Here is a 23,047-nt window from a genome sequence, read left to right on the forward strand (position 1 = left end):
AAAATAACCCAACTTAAAAAGTGGGCAAAAAGGTTTTAATAGACGCTTCACTAAAAGAATACATGGATAGCAAATAAATATGTGAAAAGATACTCAACATCATTGAGATGCACATTAAAACCACAATGAATACCACTACATAACCCATTATAGTGTCTGTTAAAAAGACTGACCACACCGAGGAATGATGAGTACGTGGAACAACTACAAGTCTCATATGCGGCTGATGGGAATGTAAAATGGTACAGCCACTTTGGAAAACATTTTGGCAGTTTATTAAAAAGCTAAACATACACCTGCCATTGGTCTACTCTTAGGTATTTACCCAAGAGAAACGAAAGCATATGTTTCTACAAAGATTTGGATGTGAAAGTTCCTAGCAGCTTTATTTATAATCAAAAACTGACAGCAACTCAAATGTCTAGCAACAGATGAATGGATAAAAAAATGGTGGTATGTCCACATGATGGAATACTACTCAGCAAGGAAAAAGGGATGAACTACTGATACACATGCAACCTAGATGAAGCTCAAAATTGTGTGGAGTGAGAAGAGCCAGACAAGAGTAAATACTGTTCGCTTCTATTCTATAAAACTCTAGAAAATACAGACCAGTCAATAGTGACAGAAAGCAGATGGGTATTTGCCAGGGCTCACATAGAGTGGGGAGTCAGGGAAGACAGGCAGACAAGAAAGAGGAATTACCAAAAGGCAAGAGGAGGGGCAGTGATGGAGATGTTCATTATATTGATTGTGGTGATGGCTTCATGGTTGTATATATATGTGAAAACAGCAAACTGTACTCTTTAAATATGTGCAATTTAGGGCCACCAGCTGGCTTGGTCAGTTAAGCGTCTAACTCTTGATCTTGGCTCAGGTCATGATCTCATGTTTCATGGGATCAGGTGCCATGTCAGGCTCCATGCTGATAGGATGGTGCCTGCTTGGGATTCTCTTTCCTTCTGTCTGCCCCTACTCCAATCATACATGCACATGCTTTCTCTCTCTCTCTCTCTCTCTCTCTCTCTCTCTCTCTCTCAAAATGGGTAAATAAAAATAAATAATAAATGTTTAATAAAATATATTTAATAAATTGAATAAAATTGTTTAATAAAAATATGTGTTGTCATATGTCAATAATACTCTTTTTTAATTTTTTTAACATTTATTTTTGAGAGGTAGAGAGAGAGAACAAGTATGGGAGGGGCAGAGAGAGAGGGAGACACAGAACTTGAAGCAGGCTCCAGACTCTGAGTTGTCAGCACAGAGTCCCATGTGGGGCTTGAACTCACAGATGGTGAGATCATGACCTGAGCCAAAGTCAGACCCTTAACCAACTGAGCCACCCAGGCGCCCCTCAATAATACTCTTAAAGCAGTTAAACTTTACACACACTTCAGCAGAAACTTAAAATTTTGATTCCTTTTCACTGTAATCCAAAAAACTGCTTTACGAGAGCTATTCCTTCACCTCTAAAACAAATATTTTTTAAGGAATATTTTGCTCTTATTTCTTTAATCTGAGGTTAGCAAATTTAAAAAATTCAGTCAGCAGATTTAAAAGAGTTATTACTTTGATCTTGAAAGCCATTAAAGAAATCCAAAATGTGCCACGAAGTCTATAAATGAAAAACAGAAGTGAGAAAGAATTCCACATTGCTTTAGTTAGAGGTCACAAGATACCTGAAGCTCCAGGTGAGGAGTGCAGGGAAGGAATAGAATGGGAAAAGCCAAGCCCTATGCTAATAGTTGATCAATACGGATTTTAGTCTTCCCCACTTCTAGACCTATCCTTTCAAAAACTTTTAGATTCTCTTCCCCTTGATTCCATCTGTTAAACTGAGATCATAATATCTGTACTCCCTACCTTAAATAATGTATGTAGTCAGAAGAATAGGACCATTAATTTGGTATTGTCCCCATTTATTTACATAAGAGAGAATAAGAGAGTGGCTATTCCCGCAGCAAATTTGTTTTGCTGTTGCTTCTCCTATGGGATTTCACTACAGACATGTAAGTATATCTAAAACATTAGAAGGTTGATGGCCATTTTGGGGGCACCTGGGTGGCTCAGTCGGTTAAGTGTCCAACTTTGGCTCAGGTCATGATCTCAGGGTCTGTGAGTTCAAGCTCCACATCAGGCTCTAGGCCGACAGCCCAGGGCCTGGAGCCTGCTTTGGATTCTGTGTCTCCTTCTCTCTCTGCCTCTCCCCCACTTGTGCTTTCTCTCTTTCTCTGTCTCTCTCTCTAAAAATAAACATTAAATTTTTGGTAGTTTTTTGTGTGTAAAACATTAGACCTTAGGTCAGAACATGACATACATTGAGCTGAGCCTTTTTAAAAACTTGGTGTCATTTATGCAAGTTGAGACTATGTATCAAACCTGAAAATGCATCATCAGGGACATCAGTGCTTTACTTCAGATGGGAGCAAATATATCAATGCACTGGTTATAAATGGAAAGAGGATAATGAAGATTTTGGGCAGACGTTCGTTTTCACTAACAAATGTTCAATTATTTGCAAAGGTCTTTCATAATGTTAAATTGGAGGAAGTTATAATTGTGAGTATAAAATTATAAAATTATCATTTCTGTTCCTCTGTTATAAATGCAATCTAACTAGGATTAGTGTCTATTAATTCACTTGTGATACAGCTTGGTTTAAGAGAATCTTGGAATAAGGGCACCTGGGTGGCTCAGTGGATTAAGTGTCCAACTCTTGGCTCAGGTCACGATCTCACAGTTGTGAGTTCAAGCCCTACGGTTCAGCGCTGACAGTGCTGAGCCTACTTGGGATTCTCTCACTCTCTCCCTCTTTCTCTGCCCCTCCCCCACTAGTGCTATCTCTCTCTCAAAAACAAATAAACTTAAAAAAAAAAAGAGAGAATCTTGAAATAAAGTATAGGCTACTGTTCTCATTAGTTCTCAGCAACCATGTGTGGTTTTCATGGCAGTTTCCAGGTTAGTATTTTTACTGATGTTTCTCCATAGATCACAAAATTAGGAAATCTTCTAGAGTCAAAAGAAGACCATTGCAACAGACTCATTGAAGAAAATGACAAATATCAAAGATACATAGGCAACTTAATAAATAAGGTACAAATGTTCTTATAGAAATATTTGTCTTTAAAAACTATGCCAAATATTAAAATAATAGAATTTTAGTGCTACAAAGGATCTGAAGAATGATGGAACACATTTATATTGATTCTTTTCACTTCATAATGACATTATAAAATGCTCCCATCAGCCTTTTAGCTGACATCTAACAAAGAACATTCTGTGTATCTATCCCTTGCTGTTGGCAATTTTAGGTCTTAGTATTACGACTTCATTTTGAGGGTAATTGTAGATCTTTTCAACTTAACATTCTAGTTTACCTTCTGAAAACTGCATTAACTTTAACCAAACAGGCTCTAACCCTTAGCTGATACATCTACCACTTGTGTGGAAGACAACTGGATTATAGTTGACTCACTACAGTTGTCCATTTTCTGACACTTCACTCTTTCTGCATGATGAATAGGTACTTTATGATTCTATTTCTATTCATATTCCTGATTTCAAACTGTAAGGAAGATGTTTTGCCTCCTGTAAAGCTATTGATGAAATTCACATAATTGAACTTCAACTGAAGAGATTTTTATAAAAGCAAATATAAACAAAAATAAAAATTATAGAATTTATCATAGAATAATTTTTTGGCTTATTTTTTTCAAGGTTACATCATATGAAGAAATTATCGAATGTGCTGACCAAAGGCTTGAGATATCCCACTCCCATATTGTACAGTAAGTTGAAAAAAGCTTAGTTTTTAATTTTGTAAACATTTACCGGTATTTTATTTTGCTCTCTGCCTTACCAAGTTTATTTTTTTAGGCTCCTAGAAAGAGGAAAAATGTGAAGTTTTTATAAATAAAGGCCATTCTTCAATCAAATAGTCTGCTCAATGTCTGACTACTTGAATAACCAGATTTTCATCTTCTTTTCTCAGAGCTCCCTTTGATTTCAGGGAGGGGGGCGGTGACAAACTTAGTGAGAAAGATCCAAAAATTTCAGGAGCTATTCCATGGTGTTCAGGTAAAATAACCTTGCAATGCTTAATGCTTAGACTTTATTCACAAAAAGTTTTGAATGCACACCAAATGAAACATACATGTATATATATATCAAGTGCCAACTAAACTCTCTCATGAGAATGAGATTCAGCTTGAGGCATCTGGGTGGCTCAGTCAGTTGAGCGTCCTACCCTTGATTTTGGCTCCGGTCATGATCCCAGGGTCATAGGATGGAGCCCCACATCAGGCTCCACTCTGAGCACAGAGTCTGCTTAAGATTCTCTCTCTCCACCTCTGGCACTCTCTCTCTCTCTAAAGAAAATAAAAATAAAAATAAAAAATAAGCTGCACCTGGGTGGCTCAGTCAGTTAATCGTCTGACTTTGGCTCAGGTCATGATCTCACAGTCTGTGAATTCAAGCCTCACATCAGGCTCTGTGCTGACAGCTCAGAGCCTGGAGCCTGTTCGAATTCTGTGTCTGTCTCTCTGCCTGTCCCCTGCTCACTCATGTGCGCTGTCTCTCTCTCTCAAAAGTAAATAAACATTTATAAATAAATAAAATTCTGCAAATTTTTTTCACTTATTATCTTCATTTCTCATATGCTGTTTCTTCATCCTTCCCCCAATTTCATTTATACTGTGCTGGCTATCACTAAGCTTAAGCAAAAGGTCTTACATAGAAGGCACATAGAAGGCACATTCTTACATAGAAGGCACACCCCACATGTGAACTTTCTATAGGGCTAACTCACCACAAGATAACTAACTGAAAGACAGTTCGGGTATTTGTACCTTGGGAAGTTTGTTTTTGTTTCTTATTATTGTATCTAAGCAGAATGAATGTTAAAACAATTTTCCCATTTTTCAGACTGACATTGACAAATTTTAAATTTGAAAGAGGAAAGGAGTGTTAATTATACACTGAAGACAAGTAAAATAAGACTCCTCCTTAGCTTGTAACCAAGAAAACTCAGCCAATGTTCAAACATCATGGGCTCATGAAATATAGAAATAACAAATAACCTAATATTTCTAAACCAATATCAAACCATCACTCTGGCCACATTTCTTTGCCCCAGTCATTTTTAAAATTCAAATTTTTTTGAACTTACATTTCAGAAAAGTGACTGATCCACTTTGTGGCCAAGAAGAGATTTGAGGGGCACCTGGATGGCTCAGTCAGTTAAGCATCTGACTCTTGATCTTGGCTTAGGTCATGATCTCACAGTTGATGAGTTCGAGCCCCACACTCTTCACTGACAATCTGAAGCCTGCTTGGGATTCTCTGTCTCTCCCCTCTGCCTCTGCCCCTACCCCGCTTGCTCTATCTCAAAATAAATAAACTTAAAAAAAATTTTTTTTAAAGAAGAGATTTGGGGTGCTTGGGTGGCTCAGTCAGTTGAGCGTCTGACCTCGGCTCAGGTCATGATCTCACGGTCTGTGAGTTCAAGCCCCGCGTCGCACTCTGTGCTGACAGCTCAGAGCCTGGAGCCTGCATAGGATTCTGTGTCTCCCTCTCTCTCTGCCCCTCCCCCATTCATGCTCTGTCTCTCTCTGTCTCAGAAATAAATAAACATTTAAAAAAATAAAAAATAAAAATAGATTTGACATCTGGGTTCTATAAATTTTACTAAAATGGTTGTCAACTGTGGATGCTTATTAAAATTCCCTTGAATGCTTTTTAAAAATATCACAGTGCTCAGACTCTACTCCCAGATGCAGTAAACTAAAATAACAAGCGAGTTCTGGGCATCAGTGTATTTCAAAAGCTGTCCAGGTGATTCTAATGTCTGGACAGTTCAAGAACCACTGCCAGATATCATGTGAGTTGATTTGCTTTAAGTGATAAGAATCATCATTTTTTTAAATCAAATATAGTCTCTTACATTCATGAAAGCAGTTTTTTTAAATTATCATGAATTAGCTTTGATCTTTAAAAATATTTTTTGATGCTTTTATTTATTTTTGAGACAGAGAGAAAGCACAAGCTGGGGAGGGACAGAGAGAGAGGGAGACAGGAACCGAAGCAGGCTCTGCACTGACAACAGATATCCTGGTGAACTCATGTGAGATCATGACCTGAGCAGAAGTTGGATGCTTAACTGACTGAGCCACCCAGATGCCCTAGTTTTGATCTTTTTAAAAGGTATATGCTACATCAAAAATTATCAAATACATCATTAGAGCAATGTTTCTTTAAGGTGGTGCTATTCTGTTAAAATTTAGCAGTGTTTGAAGTATCTTTAAATATTTTCACTGGATATACTGTAAGTTTTCAATTTACATGCCTTGAATTTTAGAAACAGCTGCTTGCTTATAAAAGCCGTTAATGACACTTGATTTTTCTAAAAGACTAAATAAAAGAAGGAACTTGGTGAGATCCATTTTGCGCATGCAGCCAGAGTAATCTTTCTGAAATATAAATCAATCTGATCATGCCTCCTAAAACACTTTTAGTGATTTCTTCCACCACTTTTAGATAAAAGAAAAATCCTTAACATGACCTAAAATTTTCTTCACAATGTGGTTTCTGCCTGCCTCTCCAGTCTCATCTCCGCACTCCCTGCATTGCCTTCAGCCACACTGGAGATATTATAGCTTCTCGAATGCATCACATTCCCTTTGGCCTCATAACTTTAGCATAGGCTGTTCCACCTGGAACGCTAAGGCTACCTGCACCTCAGTTATCTCCTACTGTTCTTAAAATCTCCACCCAAATGCCCTTTCCTCAGAGGTATATTCACTGTCTTCCCAGTCTGAGTAAGGCAGCTTTTCCGTAATGCTACAGAGATTCAAGTAACCAAGCATCTGTCTCCCTAACACTGCTCTCCCTGTAATACCTGTGGCCAGATCAGTTTCAGGTATAAAAGTACTGCACCATATATTCCTGGTTCAGAGACAGTTTTCTATGGAATTTTAGACTTGTTCTCTGTACCCTCCTCCCCATCACATCTATGACAACATCTTGGTGAGAGGTAGATCCTCTCACAAAAATATCCCAGTTCAGGGTGCCTGGGTGGCTCAGTTGGTTGTTAGGCTCAGGTCATGATCTCGTGTTTCATGGGTTCGAGCCCCACGTGAGGCTCTGTGCTGACAGCTCAGAACCTGGAGCCTGCTTTGGATTCTGTCTCTCCCTCTCTCTCTGCCCCTCCCCCCCCAAATAAATAAACATAAGCAAAAATTTTTTAAATATCCTGGTTTAACATACAGATGGCCAACAGGTACATGAAAAGATGTTCATGTCACTAATCATCATACAAATCAGAACCACAAGGAGAAGACACCTCACACCTGTTAGAATGGCTATTAACAAGACTAGAAATAACAAGTATTGGCTAAGATGTGAAAGAAAGGCAACTCTCATGCACTACTGGTGGGAATGTAAACTGGTGCAGCCACTGTGGAAAGCAGTATGGAGGTTCCTCAAAAAATTAAAGATACCACTACCATATGATCCAGCAATTCTACTTCTAGGTATTTATCTGAAGAAAATGAAAATCACTGCAGCATTATTTACAATAGTCAAGGTATGGAAACAACTGAAGTTGTTGATGGCTGAAAAGAAAAAGAAAATGTGATGTACATATGCAATGGAATATTATTCAGCCACAAAAAAGAAGGAATTCTACCATTTGTGACAACATGGATGGACCTTGAAATGCTAAATGAAATAAGTCAGAGAAAGACAAATACCATATGATCTCACTTATATGTGGAATCTAAAAACTAAAACAAAACAAGCTCATAGATACAGAGAACAGATTAGTGGTTGTCACAGGTAGGGGGTTGGGGGGGGCGGTGAAATGGGTAAAGGGGGTCAAAAGGTACAAACTTCCAGTTATAAAATAAGTCATGGGGGTGTCATGTACAGCATGGTGACTGTAGTTAATAATACCATGTTGCATATTTGGAAGTTGCCAAGAGGGTAAATCTTAAAATTTCTCATCACAAGAAAAAAATTTTGTAACTCTATATGGTAACAGATGGCAACTAGACTTATTGTGGTGATCATTTCACAATATATACAAATATTAAAGCATTATGCTGAACATTTGAAACTAAAATGAAGTTTTATGTCAATTATATCTCTCTAAAAATTATTTTAAAAGCCACAAATTAGATAGCACTATTTCAAAGTGCATTAAACCCTTGAAGAGCCTCCCCTCACCCTTAATATAGATGCAAACTCTCCACTACAGCTGCTAAAACCCTGCATTTTTTTTACCTCATACTCTTTCTCCCACCTCATCTTGGTCTCTCCTTACCTATTCCTTGTAGTTGCTAGAACTTGGCAAGACTTGTCTGTCTCAGGGCATTCACACTTGCTCTTTCTTCTGCCTAGAATGTTTTCCCCTGACCTGACATTTTGCCCTTCTCAACCTTTAGTCTCTGTTCAAATGTCACCTCCTCAGAGACCTTCTATGACCACACTATCTAATGTGACCCTTCTTCCAGTCCCTCTGTATCACAGAAATACATACATACATAATACATGCTCAATGAACAGGATAGACAGTAGACTGGTCACTGAATAAGAAAGAATAAGTGAGTTAGAAGAGAAAAAAAATGCATACACTGTATTACACAAACATATGAAATAAAGGTCAAGTGAAACTGCTCAGAGGAATAAGATCCAAACTACCTGGAATTTCAGAAAAAGAGAATGGAATGGTGGAGAATAAACTATGGAGGATTTTTCAGAACAGAATAATGTAAAGAAACCAAGACCTAGAAATGTTGTTGTAAAATTAAAGAACACTAGATAGGAAGAGGGGATCTTAAAACCAGGCTTAAGAGAAATGACCTTATCTGCAAATGCAAACCAGCTTGACTGACCTCTGTCCTGTGGATAGCAACAACAAAAGCCAGAAGAGAGTGGAATACTGTCTGTGAAGCGCTGATAAGAGTCACTGCCAACCTAGAATGTTTTATCCACTTGAACTCTTGAAGAAATGCAGATAAGATACAGAAACTTCAGACAAAAACATAGATCATTTCTTGACAATAAGACTTTACTGCTAGAAACTTCAAAATGAAATGAAAACAGAGAAATGACAGCAGGTGCAGCAGAGATTAATTAATTATGATAAAAACTTTATACCAATGATTTTGAAAAATTAGATGAAATGGAGAGTTTATAGAAAAAATATTAAAAGCAAACAAGGACAGCCTGAGAAGCATAAATGATAAATTAATTTCATCATAAACATAGATACAAAACTTCTCAACAAAAATAAACAAACTGAATCCAGCAATGAAAAGAACAACAATGCTTCCTGAGCAAATTGAATTTATCACAGCAATGAAACATTAAAAACTCTATTAATAAAATCCACCACATTAACTGATTAAAGGAGAAAATAGCATTTCTTTTTTTTTTTTTTTAATTTTTTTTTTTCAACGTTTATTTATTTTTGGGACAGAGAGAGACAGAGCATGAACGGGGGAGGGGCAGAGAGAGAGGGAGACACAGAATCGGAAACAGGCTCCAGGCTCTGAGCCATCAGCCCAGAGCCTGACGCGGGGCTCGAACTCACGGACCGCGAGATCGTGACCTGGTTGAAGTCGGACGCTTAACCGACTGTGCCACCCAGGCGCCCCAGAAAATAGCATTTCAATAGGCTCAGAAATTCTACAGCAGTATACATTAAAAATATTTTTGTACAGCTCATGACAAAAATACAAATAAGGGAATCTTGTACTTTTTTTTTAAGTTTATATTTATTTATTTTGAGGGAGACAGAGACAGCATGAGTAGGGGAGGGTCAGAGAGAGAGAAGACAGAGAATCCCAAGCAGGCTTTGTGCTGCCAGTGCAGAGCCCAACACGGGGCTCAAACTCACAAAACCACAAGATCATGACCTGAGCCAAAATCAACAGCTGGCCGCTCAATCGACTGAGCCACCCAGGCACCCCAGGAATCTTCTACTTTTTGATTAAGGGTATGTTCCCATCCCATGCCCTCCCAAAACCCAAAGCCAATATAATAATCAATTGAAACACTGTAAGTATTTCTTTCATCTGAAAATCAGGAACAAGATAAATAAACCCATTGTTGTTGCCAATTCTATGTAGTAATATGCTGGCAGTCCCCACCAACATCCTAAGAAGAGAGAAAGAAATTGAAATTGTGAATATTAGTATAAAAGTAACAAAATTGTCATTATTTTCCAATGATATACTTGCCTACCCAGAAAGCCCAAAATAATCTACAGATGAATTATTGATATTTACAAATGACTTTAGCAAAATTGACAATCATGAAAAACTTCTAAAGTCAATTTAATTTCTTTACACTATAAATAAACTAAATAAAATTTTAAAGTCTATATATAATAGCAAACAAAAGTTCCCTACAAAAAATGTCCATGAACTTTGGAAAGAAATTTTTGTCCTTATTGGAAGATTAAAGAATACATAAGTAAGTGGAGTGCAATAAAATATTCATGGAGTAATGAGTAGAAAGCTTTAATAATTAAAAAAAAAAAAATCAGGGCACCTGGTGGTACAGTCCCATTAAGTGTCCAACTCTTGACTTTGGTTTGAGTTCAAGCCCTGCATCAGGCTCTGTGCTGATAGCAGCGGGCTCTGTGCTGATAGCACAGATCCCCTCCCTCTCTCTCTGCCCCTCCCCCGCTCATGCTGTGTGTGTGTGTGTGTGTGTGTGTGTGTGTGTGTCTCTCTCAAACATAAATAAACATTTAAAAAAGTTTAAAAAGATAAATAAAATTCATATGGAAATTCAAAGGGCCACAGAATGGTCAAAAGAACTTTGAGAAAGAAGGACAAAATTGGGGGAAAACCTGATTTTAAGACTTCCTGTGAAGCTACAATAATCAAAACAGTGTGGCATTGACGTTAAAATAGGAAAAAAGATCAATTGAACAGAATATGGAATCTAGATACAAACCCACACATATATGGGTGACTGATGTCTCCTAAAGGTGCAGACATGATGAAGTAGAGAAAAGATTGTTTTGACACATATGGTGCTGAAATACTTGGATATTCATTTGTTTAGAAAGAAAAACTTTGGGGCGCTTGGGTGGCTCAATGGGTTAAACATCCTACTTCAACTCAGGTCATGATCTCATAGTTTGTGGGTTTGAGCCCCATGTCGGGCTCTGTGCTGACAGCTCAGAGTCTGGAGCCTGCTTCCGATTCTGTGTCTTTCTCTGTCTTTGCCCCTCTCTGTCTCTCTCTTTCTGTCTCTCAAAAATAAATTAAAAAAAAACTTAAAAAACAGAAAAACTTTAATTTATACCTTGTACTACAGCCAGAAAAAATTCAAAATGCATATTAGATCTAAATTTAAGAGCTAAAACTATAAAACTTCTAGAAGAAATATAGAAGAAAATGCCTCTAACCTTAGGTTAGGCAATGATTTAGAAAAGACACTAAATCCATTAAAGAAAATTTGAGGGGCACCTAGGTGGCTCAGTCGGTTAAGCATCCGACTTTAGCTCAGGTCATGATCTCGTGGCTTGTGAGTTTGAGCCCCACATCGGGCTCTGTGCTGACAGCTCAGAGCCTGGAGCCTGCTTCCAATTCTGTGTCTCCCTATCTCTCTGCCCCTCCCTCACTCATGCTCTGTCTATCTGTCTCTCTCAAGAATAAACATTAAAAAAATTTTTTTTAATAAAATTTGATAATTGGATTTCCTCAAAATTAAAAATTTCTTAGGAAAAAAAAATCCTAAAACTTATATAGGATCACAGAAGACCCTGAATAGCCTAAAGCAAATGTTGAGAAAGAAAAACAAAGCAGGAGACATCACACTTTCTGATTTCAAGCTATATTTATAAAGTGATAGTAACCAAAACAACATGGTACTGGAATAAAAACAGACACATAGACCAATGGAACAGGACCAAGGGCCCAGAAATAAACTCACACATTTACAGTCAACTAATATTTTATAAAGGAGCCAAGAATATCTAATGGAGAAAAGACAGTCTCTTCAATAAATGGTGCTTAGAAATTGGATATTCACATGTAAAAGAATAAACTAGAACACTCCTTTCCACCATTCAAAAAAAGAACTTGAAATGGATTAAAGACATAAATGAAAGACTGAGAACCATGAAACTCCTAAGAAAAAAGATAGCTTAAAAAGCTCCTGGACAGGGACGCCTGGGTGGCTCAGTCGGTTAAGCGTCCAATTTCGGCTCAGGTCATGATCTCACAGTTTGTGAGTTGGAGCCCCACATCGGGCTCACTGCTGTCAGCACGGAGCCCACTTTGGATCCTCTGTCTCCCTCTCTCTCTCTGTCCCTCCCCCTCTTGCACTCTTTCAAAAATAAATAAAACATTAAAAAAATTAAAAACAAAAAGCTCCTTGACATGGGTCTTGATTTTTTTAGATGTGACACCTAAAGCACAGGCAACAAAGCAAAAAAATAAAAATAAAGAAGTGGGACTACAGCACACTAAAAACTCCGCATGATAAAAGAAATAACAAAATGAAAAGGCAACCTGCAAAATGGTAGAAATATTTGTAAATCATATACCTTATAAGGGGTTAAAATCTAAAATATGTAGAGAACTCATACAACTTAATAACAGGAAAACAAACAATCCAGTTTTAAAATGAGCAAAGGATCTGAATAGGCATTTTTCCAAAGAAGATATTCAGATGGCCAACAGGTACAGGAAAGCATGCTCAACATTACTAATCATCAGAGAAATGCAAAATCAAAACCACAATGAGATATGCCTTCATACCTGTTACAATGGCTATCATCAAAAAGACAAGAGATAACAGGTGTTAGCAAGGAGATAGAGAAAAGGAACACTTATGCACTGTTGGTGGGAATATAAATTGGTGCATCCACTATAGAAAACAGTGTAGAGGTTCCTCAAAATATTAAAAATAGAACTACCACATGATCTACAAATTCCATGTCCTGGTGTTTATCCAAAGAAAATGAAAACACTCAAAAAGATATATGTATCTTTATGTTTATTGCAGCATTATTTACAATAGTTAAGGTATGGAAGCAATCTAAGTGTCCATAGATGAATGAATGGATAAAGAAAATGTGTTATGTACACACACACGCACACACACACACACAGAAGAATACTATTCAGTAATAAACAAGAAGAAAATCCTGCTATTTGCAACAACATGGATGAAACTTGAGGGCATTATGCTAAGTGAAATAAGTCAGAAAAAGACAAATACTATGTGATATCACTTATATGTGAAATCTGAAAAACAAAATAAAAGAAAACCCAAACCCATAGAAAAAGAGATCAGATTTGTAATTAACAGTGGTGGGGGATGTGAGGAGGCATGAGAATTAGGTGGAGGTAGTCAAAAGGTACAAATTTCCAGTTATAAGATATGTAAGTACTTGGGATGAAATGTAAAACATGATGACTATAGTTGAACATTGCTGTATGGTATATTTTAAAGTCCCTAAGAGTAAATTATAAAATTTTCATCACAGGAAAAAAACTTTTACTCTTTTTTAAAAGTTTATTTAATCTGAAAGAGAGAAACAGCATACATGCCAGAGAATGGGAGAGGGGCAGAGGGAGAGAGAGAGAAAATCTTAAGTAGGCTCCACACCCAGCACAGAGCCCAAGATGGGGCTCGATGCAGGGCTCTATCTCACGGCCATGAGATCAGGACTTGAGCCCAGATCAGGAGTCGGACACTTAACCAACTGAGCCACCCAGTTGCCCCTATTTTCTCTTTATTTTTCATGTATTGATATGAGATGATGGATGTTGACTAAACTTATTGTGGTTGTGGGGAAATAGGTTCTACTTACATAAATGGGTTAGAAAAAAGCTTAGGGTGGAAAGCCACCACCACGGGGCAAAAGCACTCGAGATTAGGTAGTGAGATATTGTAATGGGATCATAACAATAGAACTTTTATCCAGAATATATAACAAATCCCAAAACTCAGTAGTAAGAAAACAACCCAATTAAAATGGCAAAGATTTGGTGAACAGATACTTCACCAAGAAGATATATGGATGATGAAGAAGCACATGGAAAGATACTCAACATCATTAAAAGACAAAACCACAATGAATAACTCTACACAACTACTGGAAGTTTTCAAAGACTGACTATAGAAAGTATTGGCAAGGATGTGGAGCAGCTGACCAGCTCAGACCATCCCGGTGGGAATGGAATATGACACAAGCCATTTTAGAAGCAGTCTGGCAGCTTCTTACAAAATTACACAGACACTACTGTATGACTCAGCACTCCTATGTGTTGATCCAAATGAGGAGGAGATGACAATATTAAATAGGCCCCCTGTTTACAAACAGCTTGAGTTTATCATGCTTCATTATTAGAGAAAATGCCATGGGATAAGTCTTTGTATTTCTAGACTTGTGTACACACAAAGATGACTGTGCATGCCAGCTTTATTTGTAATAGCCCAGAGCTGAAAACAACCCATATGTCCCTCAAATGGTAAAATGATAAATTGTAGAATAGCCACACAGTAGAATACTACTCAGTGATTAAAAAAAAAGAGAAAATGAATGAACTCTTGGTACATGGCAACAACATGGATCAATGTCAAAATAATTGGACTGAATGTGAGATTCCATTATATAAAATTCTAGGTGATGGAAAGTAATCCATAGTGAGAGAAAGCAGGTCAGTGGTTGTCTGGGGACTTGGGGACTAGGAGGAATGGGAGTGAGGGGTTACACAAGTACATGAGCAAAATTTTGAAGATGATGGATATGTTCACTATGTTCACTGTGATTATTGTTCTCTGGGTGAATATATATGTCAAACATCAAACTGCATGTTAAATTTGTGCAGTTCATTATATGTCAGTTATACATTAACAAAAATGTTTCAAAAACAAAGAACAAATGCCAGTGCTAACACAGACTTTACAATGGGTAAGTCTGACTTCCACTCCCAAGCAGGGACATCATGCCATCTGTTGGCTTGGTCCAGTTAGCACTTTCATTCTGCTGGATGGTGCTGCTCTGCTTGCTTGGCTTTCTGCATGAGCTGCCAGTGTCCTTCAAGGGAGGATATCACTTCCCCCATGGAAACCAATGACTCCATCTACCTGGCCTTAGGTTGTGACTTTTTGTCCTCAGCTCTATGCACAGGAGCACTGTGTATAAGTACGTTACATTGGTGCTTGCAGCACGCTTAGAAGAACTTTTCACTCTCTCTCCTTTTTTACTTCTTTTTTTTTAAATCTTAAAAAAAATTGTTTTTAATGTTTATTTTTGAGACAGAGAGACAGAGCATGAGCATGAGCATGAGCATGAGCAGGGGAGGGGCAGAAAGAGGGAGGCACAGAATCCGAAGTAGGTTCCAGGTGTCAGCAGAGAGCTGAATGCAGGGCTCAAACCCACAAACCGTGAGATCATGACCTGAGCTGAAGTCAGACGCTTGACCTACTCAGCCCCTTTAGTCTCTCTCCTTGAGTATCCTTTTCCTCCACGACTTGGGCTGTTGTTTGTGAGCTCTAGAAAGACAAAGATTTATTCCATGGCATTTTCTCTAATAATGAAGCATGACAGACTCAAGCTGTTTGTAAACAGAGGACCTGTTTAATATTTTCATCCCCTCCTGGATGGACAACATCTCCCCTTTAATCTTTGAAAACAAAAGCCTGATATCTCTGGACAATAATGCAAAGGTTTCAGAATGACACCCCATGAGGCATATCCCAAGGCAGATATGTTTTGTTTGGTCCATCTAATGTTTAAAGTATTTTTGAAATATTGCTAATATTTAAAAAGGAAGATTTCCTGTAAAGATTTAGATTTCCGTCTCTTCTTTAAAATTAAGATCTGACATCATTACTGCAACATTCCCACATGGCAACATCAGGCAACATCAGCCAAGTAGCAACTTTGTCCTTTAGGCAGGGAATGAGTATGATTCCCTCCCAATCAGATGGGGGCCCCCAAATGTGGGGCGACCAGACTGAGTGGAAGCCAGTGGCCTGGGAAATGAAAGAATTCACCTGAGGCAGAACAAAGGAGATAGAAGTTTATTGAATACACCGAAGGGAGCAGTGGGCAGGACAGCAAAGGAGAGACTGACTGTCTGCCACAAGGTAGTGGGTGGGGACTGTATTTAAAGAGGAAAGGTAAGGTGGTATGGTGACCAATGGAATTTTCCCTTTTTTGGAACTGTGCCTGGCTGTAAGTAACCCATTGGTCAGCTAGGGCTTATGGATATTTTGAGGTAGGCTGCCTGATGGGCCGGGTCTGTATTCAGCCAGGAGGTTGGGGTCACTGTGGGCCCTTTTGCCTTGATCAAGTTTTCATGGCTCAAGTTTGTTACTTAAAAGTGACCTCTACAATAGGGGCAAATGTTCTCTGGTTTGTCCAAATCCCCACTTAGCTGGCTTTACTCAGTTCACATACTTGCTTGACTCTTCCATAGGCATTTGAGGTAATGACTTCTGCAAGAGAATTTTCTATCCTCCACAGATCTGTTTACTCTCCATAGTAGCCTGAAAAACAGTTTCCCAAAGACATCCAAATCCCATTCCCTGGAACTTGTGAATGTGCCCTCGTATGGCAAAAGAGACTTTGCAGGTGTGATTAAATGAAGGATCTTGAGATGGTGAGATTACCCTGCATTATTCGGGTGAGCCCTAAATGCAGTCCCAATTGTTGTTACAAGAGGGAGGCAGAGAGAGTGAAGTTTGATGACAGAAGATGGCAATGTGATCAAGCAGCAGGAAGAGTAAAGGCCATGTGCCGAGGAACCAGGAGCCAAGGAATTAGGACAGAGGCCAGAGAGAGGGAAAAGACAAGGCAAAGAAGGCTCTTTCTGAGCCCCTGGAGGGAGCACATCCTTGCTGACACTCTGACTTTAGCCCAGTGTATCTGATTTCAGACTTCTGACCTCCTGAACCGTGGGAGAATAAAGGTGTGTTTTTCAAGCCTCCAGCTTTGTAGTCACAGGAAACTAATAAACTGTCCCTGGATGGGAAAGGGAGTTTGGGAAGAGACTACTTTAATTGAATTTGCCCTCCTAAAGGCAAGAAGGGAACCTGCTTGTACCTCTCTTGCTAAAAGCCATAAAAGTAGAACACAAGTAAATCTCTAACAGGCCACCTGCATGCTGTGATCCTTCCTACGACACTATTACACATTTCCCCCATGTTAAAGCAGTTCACAGCTCAAGGGTTGTGCTTTTAAAAAAATTTTTCTTTTGAATGTTTGTTTATTTTTGAGAGAGAAAGAGAGAGCACAAGAAGGGGAAGGTCAGAGAGACAGCGGGGCAGAAGATCTGAAGAGGGCTCTGCACTGACAGCAGTGAGCCCAATGTGGGGCTTAAACCCACAAACTACAAGATCATGACCCGAGGCAAAGTCAGACGCTCAATCTCTCAATCGACTGAACCATCCAGGCGCCCCCAGGGGCTGTGTTTTTAACATGTTATTCCCAGGATCATGTTGAGTTTCCTTGAGCAAAGGGATCAGTTCTCTCACTGTCTGTGTAAATGAATAGAACGTCTGTCACTTTATAGGTTTACTACTATCTACTTTCCTTCTTCACTACTGGAACCTATAAAGGAAGAAATTAATTAAATAATTTGAGTTGCTAGGAAAGAATCCCAAATTCTCATACGGTGAGGTGGATGGATGATATACAGGAAGCTAGATCACCACTTATATTTATCGTCTCAAATCCCATAGTGAGTCCAACAAAATATTAGTTTAGAAAAGTCAGTTTTAGTCATAAAATCCAATTGTTTCTTCCTTCAGTTTAGAAAAGAGAAATAAACATCTGGAAGATTTAATTAGGAGGCCCAGAGAGAAAGCAAGAAAATCAAGGTAAGTTTTCTCTTTGTTTCTAAATAATAATGTCTTTAACTTTAAAACATAAGTCTAATGAATAATACATTTAAAAAACTTTTTTTTCCTTTTCTTAATTTAAGATACACTATATGCAAGTGCTTGGTATTTTGCCTGGCATAAAATAGTTGGTTGATAAATGTTTTTTGTAGAACTTGAATTGGAAAGCCAGAATACCTGCCCTCATGGAACTTATAATCACCTCTAAGGAAGATGATATAAAGATATGAGCTAATATTTTGTCTGCACCAAAACAGCTTACATATATATCTTATGACCAGATTTTCTTACACTAATATTAAATCTTATAATACATACATTATTTCTGTAATTTTGAGGCTACAAGGTATATGCACAAGCCCTATGGGGTTGATTAAGACCATAGCAGCATATTAAAATGGGATTCTTCACGGCCTAGTCCCTGAGGTGCTAAAAAAACAGTTATCAGTTCTCAAAGTGAGAGTGAGTTTCCCCATGTGCAGAGTTTCTGAAGGAAATTGCAAAGAACTGCTTTCAGGACTCCTATCTCTTGGCCAGATCCAATGTATAAAAAGTGTGGAGAGTGGGGAAGACTGGAAAAGAAATTTCTTTGAATCCATCATATTGTGAGCTCCCATTGCCCCCAAGTAATTCTACCTCTTTTGCTTAAAGCCTGGTGTGGGGGTTTCCAGAAGATCAACTTGAGAGCTTTGATATGCATGCCCTAAAAGTTGGGAAACAGAACACCAGTGACACACCATGCCTGAGATAACTAAAGCAAGCTGTGGCAGATCCACAGAGGGGCTGTGATGGGGTGGCCTGTTCTCTCTGAGCTCGTCAGCAGGACAAAAGATGTGTGTGATAATTTCTTAAGAACCAGACAGGAGAGAGTTGAGTTATCTTGGGCTCTGCCCAAAGCTACCTGGAGGGCTACCAGCACCAAGAGGCCAGAAGGGAATGCCAGATTTTTAGAGGCTGATGGAGTATCAGGTGACAACCAGAAGGGAGATGCATCGGCTTTCGTCAAGGGAACTGTAGGACAGAGGTCCCTAGCAGTGGCAAGCTCCACAGACGCAGTCAGCTTAGCCACTACAAGCCCAGAGACTGAAGTCACCATACCAAGTAAAAATGTCCCAGCACCTTACCTCTCCTCCCTCCTCCTGCAAATGGAGGAGATGGTGAGTGAAGAGGGAGCAGAAATTGACCCTCAATGGCAGGTGGTGCTCCCAACTACATGCCTTAGCTTGGCAAGGGGGAGGAGAAGTCCTACTTTTGAATGAAGATTAAAGGATTAATATGCAAGACCGGACATTCTGCTTACTGAATTGAGATTGTGTTCGTGCCCCACAATGAGGACTGACCTCACCTTAGAGTTAGCCAACGACATCACTGGGCCTGCTGCATATTCAGCCAATGGCAAAGGAAAAGCTTTCTTGAGTGAGGAAAGTCCAAAGCAGAAATGGGAAGCAGATATTAAAGTTGAGTTTTGACTATGTCATGAATCACGAATGTTCAGCATACCATTTGCAATACAACTATGTTTTGAGAATTAAAACCCCTTAGCAGATTATCCTACTATTTGCAAAGTGATAGGTTAACTATGATTTTTTCCCCCTAATATGAAAGAATACAATCTGATGCCTGGCATATTACAGATGCCCTATAGTTGCTAATTTAAACTAAATATGAATCTTCTCTGAATTGCTGTCAGAAACTGTGGAATATTTTTCCCATCCTTATTTTAAAATAAGAAAATTCGCATATAAATTCACAGATTTCACTAGTACAGCTAGTTGTTTATTTAGCCTATTTTCACAGTGGATTTGAGGCCCAAACTTCGAATGGCCTTTGAAGCCAGGGGGTGAGCTGGAGTAGAAGAGCCCTTTCCAGCTGGTCAAGGCTGTTTCTTAGAAAACTGGAGACTTACAGGAGCCTTCAGCCCCCACCATCCTTGAAGCTTCCCCTCAGCATGGGGAACACGCTTTAGACTACCTCTGCACTGCCTCAGAATTGTGGTGCTCCTGTCGCTGACTGTCTTCAGTAGTGGAAAGAGTGGGAAATTCGGAGATAAAAGCGAGCACGTTAATAGTTTCAGATGTCTTTTTTTTTTTTTTTGCTTCTAGTTCTTCATCATTTTCAAGAGCCAGAATCTTATCCTAAAGAAGTCCATGAGAATGTTAAAACACAACAAGACTGTGGCTCAATATTTTTATTTAATTGCAATGAGACTGATCCATATATTACACACTTAAAAGCTTTCTCTGACTCTTTTAGGTGCTCATGGTTCTATCCTAAATGGCAATTTCTCCTTGAAAATGAAGGCAAGAACATATTAAATAATGGCATACTTGTTCACTAGGGTCTCTATTTTAGCCCACCACTTTTTTTTTTTTTAACGTTATTCTCTATCTCCTACAGACCAAGAAGATTAGAATATCATCCAAAGTCCTTGACCGTGGTAGGTCATACTGATGATCACTATAAAGAATGTTCTGTTTCCATGTAATTTGACTGTAGCACAAGATTAAATAGGAGTTCCTAAAGTTACATTTCAGTAATGTTCAGTGTCGCTTTCCTTTCTGTCCTCAGATGAGGCCTCTTTGACCTCTGATCATCATACATCCTGTAACTGGGAACCTTCCTTCTGAAATTTTCCTTGTATTCATCCTCTTCACTGCATCCCTACAGCCACTGCCACATGTCAGGCCCTCATCATTTCTCATCCGCCCTATGACAGTCATCTCCTACTTGTTTCTGCCTCCAGCTTGGCACCCCTTCCTTCCATCCTCCACAGAGTAGACAGAGTGATCTTTCAGAAGCAAAAAGGATGATGCCCCTTCCCTACATAAAACCCCTCAGTGGTTCCCACTTGCATTCTGGATCAAATCGAGCTCCCTAGCACAGCATGTAAGGTCCTCTATGATCTGGCCCTCACCCTCCTATCCAGCTTTCTCATTCACTGCTTCCTCCTTGTCATCATAACCAAACCACATCTAACCACTTGCCATTTTCCAAACATGCTGTTATTTTTATGCCTTCCTGGTATGGCCCATGCATCTTCCCCTGCCAGGAATGTTCTCTCTCAATTCCTTTTCTCCTCTTACTTCAGTTCCCACCTCACAGACTTATAGACCAGTTCAAGCTCCATCTCCTGTATAAAGCCTCTCCTGCCCTGTCTCCCACATGCAACTGACTGGCTTCCTACCACGTGCCCACACTGTCCCCTTTGATAAAACAGCACCTGCAACATTTCATTACTGTTCTCTACTTGCACATCCCTTAACTTGACTAGAACCCTTTTAGTGCAGGGATTGTCTCATATTCATTTTGGTATCCCCCAGCACCTATCCCCTAATAGGTACTAAATAGGAGGGGGTGTTAGGCAGACTCAGGACCCAGGACCAATGCTACCCATGGTGGAGTAATTCCTAATATAAGATGTAGCCACTGGTGCCCTTGTCCTACCCCAGGCCAAGGGTATGTATTCATGAAAACCTGTGGCCTATTTGTGATATAGCTTTATGGAAGAGGGGTATAGTCAAGGCATGTCTGTATATGCTCCACTGAGACCCAGCTGTTCTAATAGTGGAGTTATGAGAATACCTTAATACTACCTACCAGTTCTTAGTTATACTGTGCTGGTAAGTCATTTTATGAAATATTTACATTCTTGTTTCTATTCCTTTTTCTTCATTCTGCCAGCTGGCAACCAAACCAAGGAAGATGAAACTCAACCACCCTTGTTCCTTGCCATGTTCCTTAATGAGAAAAAGGTTGAAACAAACAAAAATATTTATTAAAATATAGTATTGGTATTATCTGTGAAGTTTATCCATCTACAGGCTGTACTACTTTTCCATATGTATATAAGAATTAGCTGTTTATGCAGTAAGAATTGTATATATAATTAAGAATGCCATATGTAATCAAGAATCAGCTGTCCTGTCACTGAATGCCTGTGTTTCCTAAAAACTTGATACATCTTTTTCCTTTCCTTTTTAGATGCCAGATATTTTAGAAGGAAATAGAAATTATTTAAATTAAATAGGATTGAAGATTAAACATTAATCATTTTCATCAACCAGTCCAGGAGCACAGTCATTACTAAGTATAGTAACCAGATCAATCATACAAATGATACATTAAAATCTGTATAAAAGATGAAATTATACATTCTAAAAATTGTGATTACTTTTCTTCTAATTTATTCCTGTGAACGACAAAACATATTTAACATAAACAGAGGAACAAGTGGCTTCTTTTGCAAATGTCTATTTTCATTCACACAATATCACTTCCATATTATCAAGCCTTTAATGACACATAAAAACAGTAATGTATCTCATTCCAACTTTTTGTTTCTGCCTGTAGGACATCGTTTTTCTCTTCTGGCGGGCAAGCTCTTCCTACTACCAACCAAATTTTAAGACACTAATTCTGAAATCCTTTGGAATTAAAACACAGATGAAAGGGGAGGACTGGTCCTTTGAGACCTAACTCATAATTTCTTCTTTAACATAGTTTTGAGGAATTAGTTCTGAATTTAAACAAAGGAACCAGAGACAGCTGATTTTGTGAGATATATCAGAAAAACAAATGTGCCTACATGCATATTATCCTTTTGCTAAATCCCAGAACCAGGATGGAGGTGTAGCTGTTGAATCAACTATTGGAAGGGAGAAATTATTTTAGCTTGCTGAAATTAGTTTTGCACTGAAATTACTCAGGTAAGTACAAGAGAAGAATATATGGAGAATATATATCTGCACTTGAAGGAAGTGCTGAATAAATAAAAGCTATTATTATTGTTGTTATTTTTGCTGAGGAATTCTGTAAGACAGATCTTATGTGAATTTTGAAACAGAAATTTTAACTTCTCAAATTCAAAAAGTTGCAATACCATTTAAGACAAATGATGAGAAATGCACAGAAAAATGCAGCTGTGACAGTGTTGTGTTTCAGAAAATTAAGCATTGAAAGTTTTGGAAATGATTCCAGTTTTAAAAAGAGATATTGTTTCCCTGGAGGATCCCCTCCAGGGAAAATTAAAAACATGACAGGAGAAAGACAAATATTAACATAAAGATGGCTAACATACAGATTGCAGTTCTGCAATCTGTACACGATTGTGATGAAACTTTTGGAAAGGAGGGATTAACATAGGCTGTCTGCAAACAGGAGCGTGTGC

General features: G+C 38.6%; 1 protein-coding gene across 9 annotated transcripts in view; it reads left to right on the forward strand.

Moving 5' to 3' along the window:
• Positions 1-22,661, forward strand: part of CAGE1 (cancer antigen 1) — a 55,321-nt gene extending 32,660 nt beyond the window's left edge. For 5 of the 9 annotated variants that reach the window (XM_086706338.1, XM_086706339.1, XM_086706340.1 and 2 more), the window contains exons 10-14: positions 2,992-3,096; positions 3,721-3,791; positions 17,791-17,859; positions 20,278-20,317; positions 21,562-22,661. In XM_086706338.1, coding sequence (XP_086562464.1) covers positions 2,992-3,096; positions 3,721-3,791; positions 17,791-17,859; positions 20,278-20,317; positions 21,562-21,666 — 390 coding nt within the window. In that variant the 3' untranslated portion in view covers positions 21,667-22,661. Of the gene's footprint in view, positions 1-2,991; positions 3,097-3,720; positions 3,792-3,879; positions 3,939-17,790; positions 17,860-20,277; positions 20,318-21,561 lie in introns of those variants that run through there. The other 4 variants (XM_086706341.1, XM_086706343.1, XM_025916940.2 and 1 more) reach the window with 4 other exon arrangements.
• Positions 22,662-23,047: the final 386 nt, after the last annotated feature.

The sequence above is a fragment of the Puma concolor genome, chromosome B2 (genome assembly GCF_028749965.1).
Source record: "Puma concolor isolate L17-30 chromosome B2, mPumCon1.1.hap2, whole genome shotgun sequence".
NCBI classification, from domain to species: Eukaryota; Metazoa; Chordata; class Mammalia; order Carnivora; family Felidae; genus Puma; species Puma concolor.